Genomic DNA, 17,500 nt, shown 5'->3' with positions numbered 1-17,500 from the left:
TTAAAATACAAATCCGTGATCCACAATAGAAAAAGGAGAGAGTGTGGAATCCAATGAGCCCTTGTACCTAAGTTACGGTCAGAGCGAAAAAAGATGCGCCGTGCACTGCACTCTAGTCCTTCACTCTCACGTACCTCATCCACAAATCTTTCATCCTGGCTCAAATTAATGGGGTAATCGTCGCTTTCTCGGTCCGAATCGCTCTCGCTGCTGGTGTAAACAATGGGGAAATGTGAGGAGCCTTTCAACCTGTGACGTCACGCTACTTCCGGTACAGGCAAGGCTTTTTTTTTTAATCAGCGACCAAAAGTTGCGAACTTTATCGTCGATGTTCTCTACTAAATCCTTTCAGCAAAAATATCGCAATATCGCGAAATGATCAAGTATGACACATAGAATGGATCTGCTATCCCCGTTTAAATAAAAAAAATTCATTTCAGTAGGCCTTTAAACCTGTGGTCCCCAACCACCGGGCCGCGGCCCGGTACTGGTCCATGGATCGACCGCACAAGAAATTAAAAAAATAAAACATTTTTTTTATTTTTTTATTAAATCAACATAAAAAACACAAAATACACTTACAATTAGTGCACCAACCCAAAAAAAACTCCCTCCCCCATTCACACTCATTCACACAAAAGGGTTGTTTCTTTCTGTTATTAATATTCTGCTTCCTACATTATATATCAATATATATCAATACAGTCTGCAAGGGATACAGTCCGTAAGCACACATGATTGTATTTTTTTATGACAAAAAAAACCACCATAAATACTGTCGTCTGCATATTGTGATCACGACAAAACAATTAGCTACCTGCTGCCACCTACTGATATGGAAGAGTATTAGCATTATCTGCCGAGCACCGACACTGAACAACAACACATCATTTGCAGACTATAATTACTGGTTTGCAAAAAATATTTTTTACCCCAAATAGGTGAAATGAGATAATCTCCCACGGCACACCAGACTGTATCTCACGGCACACAGTGATTGAAAACCACTGCTCTATTGTACCCATTATACCCTCTAAAAAACATCCAAAAACCGCCAACAATACATGTCATGATCTGAAAACTAACCAAATAGGAGCGATATTATTATTACAAGCGCCGATACAGACAGACTAGTTTAGCGCCGCATTGATAGCCGTGATCTCATGCTGGTTTACGCTGCTATTGTTGACACTTTAAGCCACATATGTCAGAGTCAAGGCCCGCGGGCCATATCCGGCCCGCGAGAAGGTTTTTTACGGCCCTTGGGATGATCTTGATTTATTATTAGAACCGGCCCGCAGACCGCAGATCTTTTACACGCACCAAGCGGATGCCGGTCCAAGGTTCCGAAAGGGGACGAGCGGCCCGCCGGGACGCGCCTGCCGGCCGAAGGGCTGCAGCCCGGCCGTCAGTCGCGGAGCCCGCCGTGCCACGCGCGCCAAGGGGGCGGGCCGAAACCCGGCCCCGAGGCCCTGAGACTTCTGCTTTGTTTCCCCAAACCGCGCGTCACCGCCGGGCCCGCACCACCGTCGGGCTGCAGCCCGAGCGTCGGTGGCGGAACCCGTCAAGTGCCGCGCGCGCCAAGCGGAGCGGGGGGGTCAAGCGGGCCGAAACCCGCAGGCCACCCCCTCACCACGAGGCCCTGAGACTTCTGCGTTTGACCCCTACGCGCGGCCCGTCGGGACGCGCCCGCCGTCAAGCCACGAGGGCCAGCCGTCGGGTCGCGGAGCCCGCCGTGCCACGCGCGCCAAGGGGCGGGCCGAAACCAGCGGGGGGTTTCGGGCACCCAACTCGCCTCCCTCCCACGGAGGGAGGAGGGGGGTTTAATGTGAACATTACTGTGCAATCACATATTTAGAGTTTTTACTCAATTCAAGTTTAAAAGTTAAAGTTTAATATTTGTTTTCACTGCATGTTACTTCTCCTTAAACAAAGTGTTGTTTTTGATTTATAGATTTTTGCACTTTATTTTATTGTATTTCAATTTAATTATATTTTAAAAATATTTCAGTTGAGTGGATGATAGAAAATTGCTATTATTGTTTTTTTCTTTGAAGTAAATTTAGCCCACTTTTGCTAAAATAGAAAATATAGGCTACTGATGGTGCCTTGAATACCGGTTTCTTTCATTTAATGTTCATGTTATGGGGATTTTTATATAAAGGAAATTTGTCTTTTGTGTCTGTTGAAAATTAAAGATTACTGACAGAGCCATAAGAAAATATTGCTTTATTTATCTGATCATATTGGAATATATTTGTTAGGTTTTCAGTAGGTTCAATTAGGTTCACTAGACTATATGCGTCATTTAAAAATTTTTCAATGAACATTCGAACAGTCCGGCCCTCGGCTTGTAGCTAAATTTTTTATTTGGCCCTCCGTCCATTTGACTTTGACACCCCTGCTTTAAAGGCCTACTGAAATGAATTTTTTTTATTTAAACGGGGATAGCAGATCTATTCTATGTGTCATACTTGATCATTTCGCGATATTGCCATATTTTTGCTGAAAGGATTTAGTATAGAACAACGACGATAAAGATTGCAACTTTTGGTATCTGATAAAAAAAAGGCTTGCACCTACCGGAAGTAGCGTGACGTAGTCAGTTGAACATATACGCAAAGTTCCCTATTGTTTACAATGATGGCCGCATGAAGTGAGAGAGATTCGGACCGAGAAAGCGACAATTTCCCCATTAATTTGAGCGAGGATGAAAGATTTGTGGATGAGTAAAGTGCAAGTGAAGGACTAGTGGGGAGTTGAAGCTATTCAGATAGGGAAGATGCTGTGAGAGCCGGGGGTGACCTGATATTCAGCTGTGAATGACTACAACAGTAAATAAACACAAGACATATATATACTCTATTAGCCACAACACAACCAGGCTTATATTTAATATGCCACAAATTAATCCTGCATAAAAACACCTGCGTGTTTGTTATGCTAGCTCCTAGCTCCTCTGCTAGCTCCTAGCTCCATAGAACACGCCAATACAATTCAAACACCTGATCAACACACACAATCACTCAGCCCAAAAGACCGTTTACCTAACCCAAGGTTCATAAAGCTTATATATTTTTAAAAAGTTACGTACGTGACGCGCACATACGGTCAAGTTATCGAATGTTTAGCAGCCAAGGCTGCATACTCACGGTACCTGATATTCAGCTGGGAATGACTACAACAGTAAATAAACACAAGACATATATATACTCTATTAGCCACAACACAACCAGGCTTATATTTAATATGCCACAAATTAATCCTGCATAATAACACCTGCGTGTTTGTTATGCTAGCTCCTAGCTCCTCTGCTAGCTCCTAGCTCCATAGAACACGCCAATACAATTCAAACACCCGATCAACACACACAATCACTCAGCCCAAAAGACCGTTCACCTAACCCAAGGTTCATAAAGCTTATATATTTTTAAAAAGTTACGTACGTGACGCGCACGTACGGTACGGTACGTGTTATGCTAGCTCCTAGCTCCTCTGCTAGCTCCTAGCTCCATAGAACACGCCAATACAATTCAAACACATGATCAACACACACAATCACTCAGCCCAAAAGACCGTTCACCTAACCCAAGGTTCATAAAGCTTATATATTTAAAAAAAGTTACGTACATACGCAAAAAAAAGCCAAAGCTGCATACTCACAGTAGCACGTCTGCGTCTTTGTCATCCAAATCAAAGTAATCCTGGTAAGAGTCTGTGTTGTCCCAGTTCTCTACAGGCGTCTGTGTATCCAAATCAAAAGTCCTCCTGGTTAGAGTCTCTGTTATCCGAGTTCTTCCATCTTGACTGCATCTTTCGGGAATGTAAACAAAGAAGCGCCGGCTGTGTACTGTTGTGGCTGACTACGTTCGAAAAATACGTCCATTTCGCACCGACAACTTTCTTCTTTGCTTGCTCGGCTTCCTTCTCCATAATGCAATGAACATGATTGAAACAGATTCACGAACACAGATGTCCAGAATACTGTGGAATTATGAAATGAAAACAGAGCTTTTTCGTATCGGCTTCAATGTGGAAGGCATACCCGTGTTCGTCGGGCTACGTCACACGCATACGTCATCCTCAGAGGCGTTTCGAACCGGAAGTTTAGCGGCAAATTTAAAATGTCACTTTATAAGTTAACCCGGCCGTATTGGCATGTGTTATAATGTTAAGATTTCATCATTGATATATAAACTATCAGACTGCGTGGTCGCTAGTAGTGGGTTTCAGTAGGCCTTTAAGCCTATGGCTGCTTCTGCTTCGTCTCAAATTTGCTACAAGTAAATTCCAGATTATAATTCATGCATCTCTCACCTGCTAGTAGGCAGGTCCACTTTCACATCTCCGAGACGGCGAAAAGGACACAAAAAGGCTGACTTCACCATAAAAGTGGGTGACATTGTTATCACCAGGAAAGATGAGGTCACCTACCTAGGTTCCATTCTAGAGGCTAACCTTTCCTGTGATAAAATGGCAACCAAGGTAATCAAAAAGGTTAACCAACAAACGAGATTTCTCTACAGAATCTCCTCTCTGGTCAACAAAAGCACCTTGAAGATTCTGGCGGGAACTCTCGTTCAACCCTTTTTCGATGACGCATGCACCTCCTGGTACCCTAGCACCTCCAAAACCCTCAAATCTAGACTCCAAACATCTCAGAACAAGCTAGTCAGGTTACTTCTAGACCTCCACCCCAGATCCCACCTCACTCCTACCCACTTCTCTAAAGTGGGCTGGCTCAAGGTGGAGGACAGAGTTAAACAACTTGCACTGAGCCTAGTCTATAAAATCCGCTACACCTCCCTGATACCGAAGTACATGTCAAACTACTTCCTTAACGTAAATGACCGCCATAACCGCAACACCAGGGGGAGCTCCACTAACCACGTTAAACCCAGATTCCGAACTAACAAAGGTCTTAACTCATTCTCTTTCTATGCCACATCAATGTGGAATGCGCTCCCAACAGGTATAAAAGAAAGGGCATCTCTATCTTCCTTCAAAACCGCAATAAAAGTTCACCTCCAGGCAGCTACAACCCTAAACTAATATGCTAATAATCAAATGTAAACAATCAAATGCAGATACTTTTTCTTTTTCTTATGCCTTCTGATCTCTCTCTCTCTCTCTCTCTCTCTCTCTCTCTCTCTCTCTCTCTATCTCTCTATGTCCACTACTTGATGTCCATATCCCCCCCCCTCCACACCCCTGATTGTAAATAATGTAAATAATTCAATGTGATTATCTTATGTGATGACTGTATTATGATGATAGTATATATGATAGTATATATCTGTATCATGAATCAATTTAAGTGGACCCCGACTTAAACAAGTTGAAAAACTTATTCGGGTGTTACCATTTAGTGGTCAATTGTACGGAATATGTACTTCACTGTGCAACCTACTAATAAAAGTCTCAATCAATCAATCAATCAAAGGCGATAGTTTCAGCAACCTGTTCTGTAACCCTTCGTGAGGATTGGGATTGAATCTTCATTTAAACGGGATTATTATCGGCATCCCAGCGAGAACGGAAATATTACAGTAAGTGTTTTATTGTGGGTTATTATGGGAAGGGGGTGTATTTAAAAAAAAAAAAAAAAACTTTTTTTTTTTTTTTTTTCCATAAAGAAATACAATCATGTGTGCTTACGGACTGTATACCTGCAGACTGTATTGATCTATATTGATATATAATGTATATATTGTGTTTTTCATGTTGATTTAATTAAAAAAATAAAATAAAAAAATTGTATTTTATTTTTTTTTCCAATTTCTTGTGCGGCCCGGTACCAATCGATCCGCGGACCGGTACCGGGCCGCGGCCCGGTGGTTGGGGACCACTGGTTTAATGCATCCAGCGGGGCATCACAACAAAATTAGGCATAATAATGTGTTAATTCCACGACTGTATATATCAGTATCGGTTGATATCGGAATCGGTAATTAAGAGTTGGACAGTATCGGAATATCGGATATCGGCAAAAAAGCCATTATGGGACATCTCTATATTTTAATCCTGATTGTAAATACATTTATAGCAATACCATGTAGTTAATCTTTGAAAACAATTTTTTATTATTCTAATAATTAAAAGTGTGTCTTTCCACAGGAAACAAGACAACTTCAGAATAAAAGTCGGTGGGATCTGATAAAGCAAACTTTAACCAAAAGAATATCCAACATTTCTGAGTTGAAGGTAAGTTTTATTTGATTTGATTTTTCTAATATACCGAAAATATGGTCTGATTACAAGAAAATTTGAAAAAATATATAAATAAGAAGACATAATGAAACTTTTTGAGCAGGTAAGTTGCCCTATGGCGCCCTTATATCGGAATATCGGCAGAAAAGCCATTATCGGACATCTCTACTTATTAGTATATATTTGCATCTCTTGAAATTGTGCAAAATATAAAAACCAAACAAAGACGATGGTGCTCACCTATCTTGGTGGGACCGCTGTCGATGCTGCCCCCAGACCCGGCCCTGTCACAGTTCGGTGGTCTCCAGCCGTCGTCGCAGTGACAGTTTCCTTGGTTGTTACACACCTGGAGACAGGGGAACGCATCAACGTGACGTCCTGCAACACCACCAGGCGGGGCTTCCGAAGAGACGTGGCCCTTACCCCGCGGCCGTTGCAGGTCCGCTCGTTGTCGCAGTCCAAGTCGGGCAGCAGAGCCGAGGCGTTGACGCACCTGAAATCCAAACAGGTCTGCGAACACATAAGTAAGCCCAGTGATGACATCGCCCGTTTTTTTTCGACTTCCTGCTTCCCGCCGCTTACTTTCCCCTCGGCGCACGGACTCCCGGAATTGACGTATGCAGGATCCAGCACGTCCGGGCCCAGGTTGAAGTCGGCGTTGACGCACGTGGACCCGTTTATCACTTGGATGCTGATGTGCGCGTCGGGAGGAGGGCTGTTGACGTCCACGCCGGTGCACTGCACCTTCCCGCACAGGGCGTCCCTGCAACGTGCACACGCACGCTTTGATTGAGAACCACATTTAACCTGCGAGCAGAGTCGAATGGACCTTCTTTTTGATTGATTGATTGATTGAAGCTTTTATTAGTAGATTGCACAGTACAGTACACATTCCGTACAATTGACCACTAAATGGTAACACCCCAATAAGTTTTTCAACTTGTTTAAGTCGGGGTCCACTTAAATTGATTCATGATACAGATATATACCAGTGTTTCCCACACATTCATTTATTTGTGGCGGCCCGCCACGAAATAATTACGTCCGCCACAAATAAAAATTAAAAAATTTAAAAAATATATATATATTTTTTTGTCCTGTCCAGCTTCTCAGGCAAATCATATAGTTGATGTAGATGCCCATATAGGCTGTTCAGATTTACTTTACAAAAGAGAAGTGTAGGAGGATACTTCTCTTGTTGCCTTATTTGTATTTGACCACTACTGTTTTCTGTTTATTTGTTACTGACTGTGGCAGGACACCTCTGCCTCTGTTTCACTTTATGTTGCTGGTAAATAATATGGTTGTAGTAGTAGGCTAAAGTTAAATGATTTAGTATGCACTAATTAAAGGGGCAGAGCTTTAAGAGACATTTTAGCTTTTATATTTTAAAAGATATATTTTTTGTAAGAACCACAATTAATAAGTGAATAACTTATTGTTCAAATCTGTATATAAATATGTACATAAATGGATGGATGGATGGACCTTTAAAACAAAACTGTTATTATTAATTAGTAAGTATACATTTTTTGAGCCTTTTTAGAGAAAATCATATTGTAGTAAATTATGTAAATTATTTGATGATGTAATGGTGACCACGCCCATAGCCACGCCCCCACCGCCACAGGTATCTTGGCAGTTTATGGGAAACACTGTATACCAGGGGTCACCAACGCGGTGCCCGCGGGCACCAGGTAGCCCATATGGACCAGATGAGTAGCCCGCCGGCCTGTTCTAAAAATAGCTCAAATAGCAGCACTTACCAGTGAGCTGCATCTATTTTTTAAATTTTATTTATTTACTAGCAAGCTGGTCTCGCTTTGCTCGACATTTTTAATTCTAAGAGAGACAAAACTCAAATAGAATTTGAAAATCCAAGAAAATATTTTAAAGACTTGGTCTTCACTTGTTTAAATAAATTCTTTTTTTTTTTTACTTTGCTTCTTATAACTTTCAGAAAGACAATTTTAGAGAAAAAATACAACCATAAAAATGATTTTAGGATTTTTAAACACCTATACCTTTTTACCTTTTAAATTCCTTCCTCTTCTTTCCTGACAATTTAAATCAATGTTCAACTAAATTTTTTTTTTTTATTGTAAAGTATAATAAATACATTTTAATTTAATTCTTCATTTTAGCTTCTGTTTTTTCTACGAAGAATATTTGTGAAATATTTCTTCAAACTTATTATGATTAAAATTCAAAAAAATTATTCTGGCAAATCTAGAAAATCTGTAGAATCAAATTTAAATCTTATTTTAAAGTCTTTTGAATTTATTTTAACATTTTTGTTCTGGAAAATCTAGAAGAAATAATGATTTGTCTTTGTTAGAAATATAGCTTGGTCCAATTTGTTATATATTCTAACAAAGTGCAGATTGGATTTTAACCTATTTAAAACATGTCATCAAAATTCTAAAATTAATCTTAATCAGGAAAAATGACTAATGATGTTCCATAAATTCTTTTTTTTAAGTTTTTCTCTTCTTTTTTTCGGTTGAATTTTGAATTTTAAAGAGTTGAAATTGAAGATAAACCATGTTTCAATATTTAATTGTCATTTTTTGTGTGTTTTCTTCTCTTTTAAACCGTTCAATTAAGTGTAAATATCATTCATTATTAATAATAACATAGAGTTAAAGGTAAATTGAGCAAATTGGCTATTTCTGGCAATTTATTTAAGTGTGTATCAAACTGGTAGCCCTTCGCATTAATCACTACCCAAGAAGTAGCTCTTGGTTTCAAAAAGGTTGGTGACCCCTGCTGTATACTATCATCATAATGCAGTCATCACACAAGTTAATCATCAGAGTATATACATTGAATTATTTACATTATTTACAATCCGGGGTGTGGGATATGGAGGGGGGTTCAGGATTGGTTGATATCAACACTTCAGTCATCAACAATTGCATCATCAGAGAAATGGACATTGAAACAGTGTAGGACTGACTTGGTAGGATATGTACAGCGAGCAGTGGACATAGAGAGAGAGAGAGATCAGAAAGCATAAGAATAAGTATCTACATTTGATTATTTACAATCCGGGGAGGTGGGATGTGGAAGGGGAGGGTGTTAGTCAAGGGTTGAAGTTGCCTGGAGGTGTTCTTTTAGTGCGGTTTTGAAGGAGGATAGAGATGCCCTTTCTTTTACACCTGTTGGGAGCGCATTCCACATTGATGTGGCATAGAAAGAGAATGAGTTAAGACAGGGGTGTCCAAACTTTTTCCACTGAGGGCCGCACACGAAAAATTTAAGCATGCGGGGGCCATTTTGATATTTTTCATTTTCAAACCATAACAAAATATATGGATTTTTTTTTTTTTAACCTTTAGGGTTCCCGGGGACCATAAAGGGTCTCAGTCATTAAAACGTTAAAAATAAGTCAAATTATTAATATTATTTTTTATTTAACGCTTACAGTAAATCTCTATATCAGGGGTCACCAACCTTTTTGAAAGCAAGAGCTACTTCTTGGGTAGTGATTAATGCGAAGGGCTACCAGTTTGATACACACTTAAATAAATTGCCAGGAACTAGCCAATTTGCTCAATTTACCTTTAACTCTATGTTATTATTAATAACTAATGATATTTACACTTAATTGAACGGTTTAAAAGAGGAGAAAACACGAAAAAAATTACAAATACATTTTGAAACATAATTTATCTTCAATCTCGACTCTTTAAAATTCAACCGAAAAAAAGACAAAAACAAGCTAATTCGAATCTTTTTGAAAAAATTAAAAGAATTTATGGAACATAATTAGTAATTTTTCCTGATTAAGATTAATTTTAGAATTTTGATGACATGTTTTAAATAGGTTAAAATCCAATCTGCACTTTGTTAGAATATATAACAAATTGGACCAAGCTATATTTCTAACAAAGACAAATCATTATTTCTTCTAGATTTTCCAGAACAAAAATTTTAAAAGAAATTCAAAAGACTTTGAAATAAGATTTACATTTGATTGTACAGATTTTCTAGATTTGCCAGAATAATTTTTTTGAATTTTAATCATAAGTTTGAAGAAATATTTCACAAATATTCTTCGTCGAAAAAACAGAAGCTAAAAGGAAGAATTAAATGAAAATGTATTTATTATTCTTTACAATAATAAACAAACATTTTTTACTTGAACATTGATTTAAATTGTCAGGAAAGAAGAGGAAGGAATTTAAAATGTGTTTAAAAATCTTAAAATCATTTTTAAGGTTGTATTTTTTCTCTAAAATTGTCTTTCTGAAAGTTATAAGAAGCAAAGTAAAAAAATTAATGAATTTATTTAAACAAGTGAAGACCAAGTCTTTAAAATATTTTCTTGGATTTTCAAATTCTATTTGAGTTTTGTCTCTCTTCTAATTAAAAATGTCGGGCAAAGCGAGACCTGCTTGCTAGTAAATAAATAAAATTTAAAAAATAGAGGCAGCTCACTGGTAAGTGCTGCTATTTGAGCTATTTTTAGAACAGGCCAGCGGGCTACTCATCTGGTCCTTACGGGCTACCTGGTGCCCGCGGGCACCACGTTGGTGACCCCTGCTCTATATCAACTTCAGGTTGATAAAAAGTAAAAAAAAAAAAAAAAATAGCCTTTTCTGTCAAAAACAACTTTGTTTTGTATAGTAAAACTGAAAATATGCAGTATTTAGTAATTAGAGCTCTACACGATCAATAATGCAGGACACCATTGATTTTAATTATTTAATATTTTTGAGAAATCAGTGAAAATATCAATACAATCCCACTAAATATGTTTGGGATCCAAAAGGTGCCCCACTCATAAAGTCATACATTTTTATTAGATTTTTTTTACTTTCAACACTTAAGTTACGAGATCAACTTCAGATATATCTGTCCATTTTACGTTTGAACTATTATTTTGTTGAATTTTTTTCCTCTTTGGTCAAAGAAATCTTTGATGTTTTTATATGGCAACCACACAATATATGCAATATTTTTCCCACATAAAACATTTTAAAGTGACATTTTTGAGGTGGGTGAGGGGGATTTTTTTTTTTTTTTTTTTCATAAAGAAATACAATCATGTGTGCTTACGGACTGTATACCTGCAGACTGTATTGATCTATATTGACATACACATACACAATATGTATATATAGTGTTTTTATGTTGATTTAATAAAAAATAAAAAAATATATATATATATATTTTTTTAAATTTTTTTTATTTTTTTTAATTTCTTGTGCGGCCCGGTACCAATCGGTCCGCGCACCGGTACCGGGCCGCGGCCCGGTAGTTGGGGACCACTGATTTACGTTAAGGAAGTAGTTTGACATGTACTTCGGTATCAGGGAGGTGTAGCGGATTTTATAGACTAGGCTCAGTGCAAGTTGTTTTACTCTGTCCTCCACCTTGAGCCAGCCCACTTTAGAGAAGTGGGTAGGAGTGAGGTGGGATCTGGGGTGGAGGTCTAGAAGTAACCTGACTAGCTTGTTCTGAGATGTTTGGAGTCTAGATTTGAGGGTTTTGGAGGTGCTAGGGTACCAGGAGGTGCATGCGTGATCGAAAAATTGTTAAATGAGAGTTCCCGCTAGAATCTTCAAGGTGCTTTTGTTGACCAGAGAGGAGATTCTGTAGAGAAATCTCATTCGTTGGTTGACCTTTTTGATTACCTTGGTTGCCATTTTATCACAGGAAAGATTAGCCTCTAGAATGGAACCTAGGTAGGTGACCTCATCTTTCCTGGTGATAACAATGTCACCCACTTTTATGGTGAAGTCATTGACTGTGGGACCCAAATAGGATGGATTCCGTTTTACCCAAGTGTATGGATAGCTTGTTGTCCGCGAGCCAGGTGCAAGTTCTACAGAGCTCAGCACTGAGGATTTTCTCCACCTGTGACTTGTCCTTGGGGGATTTTCATGTCGAAACGTGAAACTGGTAAGAGGGACTATCTAGTTTCTCTTTTTAAAAGGGGGCGTAAAAAAGTCAATTTTGAAATGGATGGATGGATGGATTTTCGGGACCCCTCAAAATGTAACATTTTTCGCCATGCCTGACGCACCCGCAAAATATGGTGACAAAAAATGCGTCCAAACGTATAGAAGAAAAACCAACAATTTCAATAATAATAATAATAATAATAATAATAATACTCACTCCACAGCACATCTGATCAGCTCTCCCCTGTTGTCGAGTCCACAGTTCCCAAAAGGGCTTCCCATTGTGTTTATATTAAGGAAGCAAGTGTCTGCTGCCTTTGTTGCCGGATCTGATGAAAAAATACCACCGAAAGATGAAAAGAACACACAGAAAGACGGCAGACCTCCGCCGAGATCAAGTTTCATTCAGAAGGACAAAAACATGTCACACAGAGTTTTTCATATCAGTAAATATACTGCGACCCTTTTTCTGTTTCCCTGTAATGGTTGTCTGATCTTGAATGGGATCGTGCTGAAAGTCTTAATTTTCCCTCGGGGATTAATAAAGTACTTCTGAATCTGAATCTGAAATGAAACAATCTCAATTTGGAACAGATTAAAAGGAGTTAAAATATATTAGTAAGTTGTATAAAAAGGTGCAAAAAGTCTCTGCAGTATATTTGTTGATGAGAGTACAGCAACAGTATATATTAGGGATGTCCGATAATGGCTTTTTGCCGATATCCGATATTGTCCAACTCTTTAATTACCGATACCGATATCAACCGATACCGATATCAACCGATATATGCAGTCGTGGAATTAACACATTATTATGCCTAATTTGGACAACCAGGTATGGTGAAGATAAGGTACTTTTTAAAAAAATGAATCAAATAAAATAAGATAAATAAATTAAAAACATTTTCTTGAATAAAAAAGAAAGTAAAACAATATAAAAACAGTTACATAGAAACTAGTAATTAATGAAAATGAGTAAAATTAACTGTTAAAGGTTAGTACTATTAGTGGACCAGCAGCACGCACAATCATGTGTGCTTACGGACTGTATTCCTTGCAGACTGTATTGATATATATTGATATATAATGTAGGAACCAGAATATTGATAACAGAAAGAAATGGGGGGGAGGGAGGTTTTTTGGGTTGGTGCACTAATTGTAAGTGTATCTTGTGTTTTTTATGTTGATTTAATAAAATTTTTTACATTTTTAAAAAAAAAAACCGATACAGATAATAAAAAAACCGATACCGATAATTTCCGATATTACATTTTAACGCATTTATCGGCCGATAATATCGGCAGGCCGATATTATCGGACATCCCTAGTATATATTATTGAACCTTTTAATAGAGATGTCCGATAATATCGGCACTCCGATATTATCGGACATCTCTATTAAAAAGCCGATAAATGCTTTAAAATGTAATATCGGAAATTATCGGTATCGGTTTCAAAAAGTAAAACTTATGACTTTTTAAAACGCCGCTGTACGGAGTGGTACACGGACGTAGGGAGAAGTACAGAGCGCCAAAAAACCTTAAAAGGCACTGCCTTTGCGTGCCGGCCCAATCACATAATATCTACGGCTTTACACACACATAAGTGAATGCGATGCATACTTGGTCAACAGCCATACAGGTCACACTGAGGGTGACCGCATAAACAACTTTAACACTGTTACAAATATGCGCCACACTGTGAAACCACACCAAACAAGAATGACAAACACATTTCGGGAGAACATCCGCACCGTAACACAACAGAACAAATACCCAGAACCCCCTGCAGCACTAACTCTTCCGGGACGCTACAATATACACCCCCCCCCCCACCCCCCACCCCCACATCCCAAATTCCAAGGTGCTGTTTAGAGGCATGTTAAAAAAAAATAATGCACTTTGTGACTTCAATAATAAATATGGCAGTGCCATGTTGGCATTTTTTTCCATAACTTGAGTTGATTTATTTTGTAAAACCTTGTTACATTGTTTAATGCATCCAGCGGGGCATCACGACAAAATTAGGCATAATAATGTGTTAATTCCACGACTGTATATATCGGTATCGGAATCGGTAATTAAGAGTTGGACAATATCGGAATATCGGATATCGGCAAAAAAGCCATTATCGGACATCTCTACTTTTTAACCTTATGAAACATTTAGTAGCTTTTTTTTTAATTTGTAGTACAGTAGGAATGGGATTCATACGCCTCCATTCGTCGTGGTTTACCTGACACATGAAACGTGACGAATGGGGGGGTGCACTATCAACTTTTGCCGCCAGATGGCAGTAGAGTGTTGAAAATCTTAAAATGGTTTTTGTGGCTAATTCATTATATATATATATTTTTTTTTTTTAATTTGTAGTACAGTAGGAAGGGGATTCATATGGCTCCATTTGTCGTGGTTTACCTGACACATGAAACGTGACGAACACTATCCACTTTTGCCGCCAGATGGCAGTAGAGTGCTGAATATCTTAAAATGGGTTTTGTGGCAATTTCATTATATATATATTTTTTTATTTGTAGTACAGTAGGAAGGTGATTCATACGGCTCCATTCGTCGTGGTTTACCTGACACATGAAACGTGACGAATGGGGGGTGCACTATCCACTTCCGCCACCAGATGGCAGTAGAGTGCTGAAAATCTTAAAGTGGGTTTTGTGGCAATTTCATTATATATATATATATATATATATATATATATATATATATATATATATATATATATATATATATATATATATATATATATTAAATTTGTAGTAGAGTAGGAATGGGATTCATACGGCTCCATTTGTCATGGTTTACCTGACACATGAAACGTGACGAATGGGTGGTGCACTATCCACTTTTGCCGCCAGATGGCAGTAGAGTGTTGACAATCTTAAAATGGGTTTTGTGGCAATTTCATTATATATATATATATATATATATATATATATATATATATATATATATATATATATATATATATATATATATATATATATATATATATATATATATATTTTTTTTTGTAGTACAGTAGGAAGGGGATTCATACGGCTCCATTCGTCGTGGTTTACCTGACACATGAAACGTGACGAATGGGGGGTGCACTATCCACTTTTGCCGCCAGATGGCAGTAGAGTGTTGAAAATCTTAAAATGGGTTTTGTGGCAATTTCATTATATATATATATATATATATATATATATATATATATATATATATATATATATATATTTTAATCTGTAGTACAGTAGGAAGGTGATTCATATGGCTCCAATTGTCATGGTTTACCTGACACATGAAACGTGACGAATGGGGGGTGCACTATCCACTTTTTCCGCCAGATGGCAGTAGTGTTGAAAATCTTAAAATGGGTTTTGTGGCAATTTCATTATATATATATTTTTTTTTTTTTAATTTGTAGTACAGTAGGAAGGGGATACATACGGGTCCATTCTTCATGGTTTACCTGACACATGAAACGTGACGAATGGGGGGTGCACTATCCACTTTTGCCGCCAGATGGCAGTAGAGTGTTGAAAATCTTAAAATGGGTTTTGTGGCAATTTCATTATATATATATATATATATATATATATATATATATATATATATATATATATATATATATATATATATATATATATATATATATATATATATATATATATATTTATTTATTTTTTTTAGATATTTATGTATATTTTTCTTTATTTTTACAAATTTAATGAAAAAAGATTTATATTTTTGTAAAATGTAAAAAAAATAAAAAATTATTATGAAAGCACCATTTTCATTTTTGTAAATGTGACGACAAACTACACTCGTCCGACACGGTTTATGCATAAAATATTTTTTTAAACAACTGCTGAGGGATATATATCGAACAAATGTAATACTGTATATGACTTAAATGGAAAGATGACTAAAAATGAATAAACACTGTAGATAATGCCAACTAAATAGTGAAGTGAATTATATTTATATAGCGCTTTTTCTCTAGTGACTCAAAGCACTTTACATAGTGAAACCCAATATCTAAGTTACATTTAAAGCAGTGTGGGTGGCACTGGGAGCAGGTGGGTAAAGTGTCTTGCCCAAGGACACAACGGCAGTGACTAGGATGGCGGAAGCGGGGCTCGAACCTGGAACCCTCAAGTTGCTGGCACGGCCACTCTACCAACCGAGCTATACCGCCCCATAATAAGAATAAGAATAATACGAATGTGAGGACGAGCACTTCCTGCTACATATAAAAGAACAACACTTACCTGGCTCAAAAAGACGTCTGCACTGGGAGTCGTACGTCTGGCAGAGGCCCTCAAAGCAGTACGCGGCGTTGTCCTCGCAGGGCAGGCCGTCCATGAAGTAGAAGTCCTCGGGGCAGAAGGCGCTGTTGCCGTTGCAGTATTCCGGAAGATCGCAAGAGTTGCCCACTCTTCTGCACGGCGTGCCCGAAACTCTGATCTGTAACGATCGCGTCGTCACATTTAAAAACAATATCCGGACCAAATGGAACTGGATAGTGCTCATATTGAAATAACACCCACCTGACAGTCGTTGCAACATTCCCCTTCAGCACAGGACGACCCGCTGGTCAGTCGGCATGTGGCGGCGATACAGCATTCGTTCTGGCATTCCTGCAGAAAATACAACTGGAATAAATGCATTGTTTATTTTGTCCTACTGAATACTACAAAAGACATTAGTGGCGCCCTCTATGGGTCGTGCTCAAAATTATTTTGGAAGCCATTCAAGCATACATGAAATCAGGGCTGCCCTTCCACATTTTGTGTGAATACATGCATGTAGAATGTCAATAAACGAACGACGGGGCGTTTCATGTAAAATGTTACCGCAAACGTATTCCTAGCCCCTTCCTTCTCTGTCACTGGTAAGAATATAATGGCAAACTTCCCCAAATATATATTGTCCTCGGTGGTTAGCACTGGGCTGGTGAACAATTGCCCGGGACCGAGTCATGGCTAGTGATGTGTCAGGAGGATATGCAAACTTATGTTTAATTTGCTTTGCACTAAAAAAATCCCACAAATTAAATATATATATATATATATATATATATATATATATATATATATATATATATATATATATATATATATATATATATATATATATATATATATATATATATATCACATACATATATACACACACATACGTTAGATCAGGAAAAAACACAGAGGCTATATCATCCCTACAAGCCTGTTTTGCAGGTTTCCCATTTTATACATGCATGCATACATACATACACACACACACATATACATACATATATACACACACATATACATACATACATATACATACATACATATACCGTATGTATATGCATACATATATATACATACATAC

The 17,500-nt window shown here is 37.8% G+C and overlaps 1 protein-coding gene and 1 long non-coding RNA gene across 3 annotated transcripts in view; one reads left to right on the top strand and one right to left on the bottom strand.

Annotated features, from left to right (window-relative positions):
• LOC133655317 (uncharacterized) overlaps nt 1-17,500 on the top strand; it is a 95,333-nt gene that overhangs the window by 42,811 nt on the left and 35,022 nt on the right. For both annotated transcript variants that reach the window (XR_009826980.1, XR_009826979.1), the window contains exon 3: nt 6,118-6,204. This is a non-coding gene — a long non-coding RNA (uncharacterized LOC133655317). The remainder of the gene's footprint in view (nt 1-6,117; nt 6,205-17,500) is intronic.
• The window catches only part of zgc:174164 (uncharacterized protein LOC570656 homolog), a 56,302-nt gene that overhangs the window by 3,914 nt on the left and 34,888 nt on the right, over nt 1-17,500 (bottom strand). The window contains exons 13-18 of the mRNA XM_062055341.1: nt 16,675-16,764; nt 16,396-16,591; nt 12,340-12,451; nt 6,793-6,973; nt 6,634-6,720; nt 6,451-6,556 (exon numbers count right to left, since the gene is read on the bottom strand). Of these exons, the coding sequence (XP_061911325.1) occupies nt 6,451-6,556; nt 6,634-6,720; nt 6,793-6,973; nt 12,340-12,451; nt 16,396-16,591; nt 16,675-16,764 (772 nt within the window). The remainder of the gene's footprint in view (nt 1-6,450; nt 6,557-6,633; nt 6,721-6,792; nt 6,974-12,339; nt 12,452-16,395; nt 16,592-16,674; nt 16,765-17,500) is intronic.

Source organism: Entelurus aequoreus, linkage group LG08, assembly GCF_033978785.1.
Source record: "Entelurus aequoreus isolate RoL-2023_Sb linkage group LG08, RoL_Eaeq_v1.1, whole genome shotgun sequence".
NCBI classification, from domain to species: Eukaryota; Metazoa; Chordata; class Actinopteri; order Syngnathiformes; family Syngnathidae; genus Entelurus; species Entelurus aequoreus.
The sequence above is the reverse complement of the archived record's forward strand: the minus strand, read 5'-3'. Positions and strand labels throughout refer to the sequence as shown.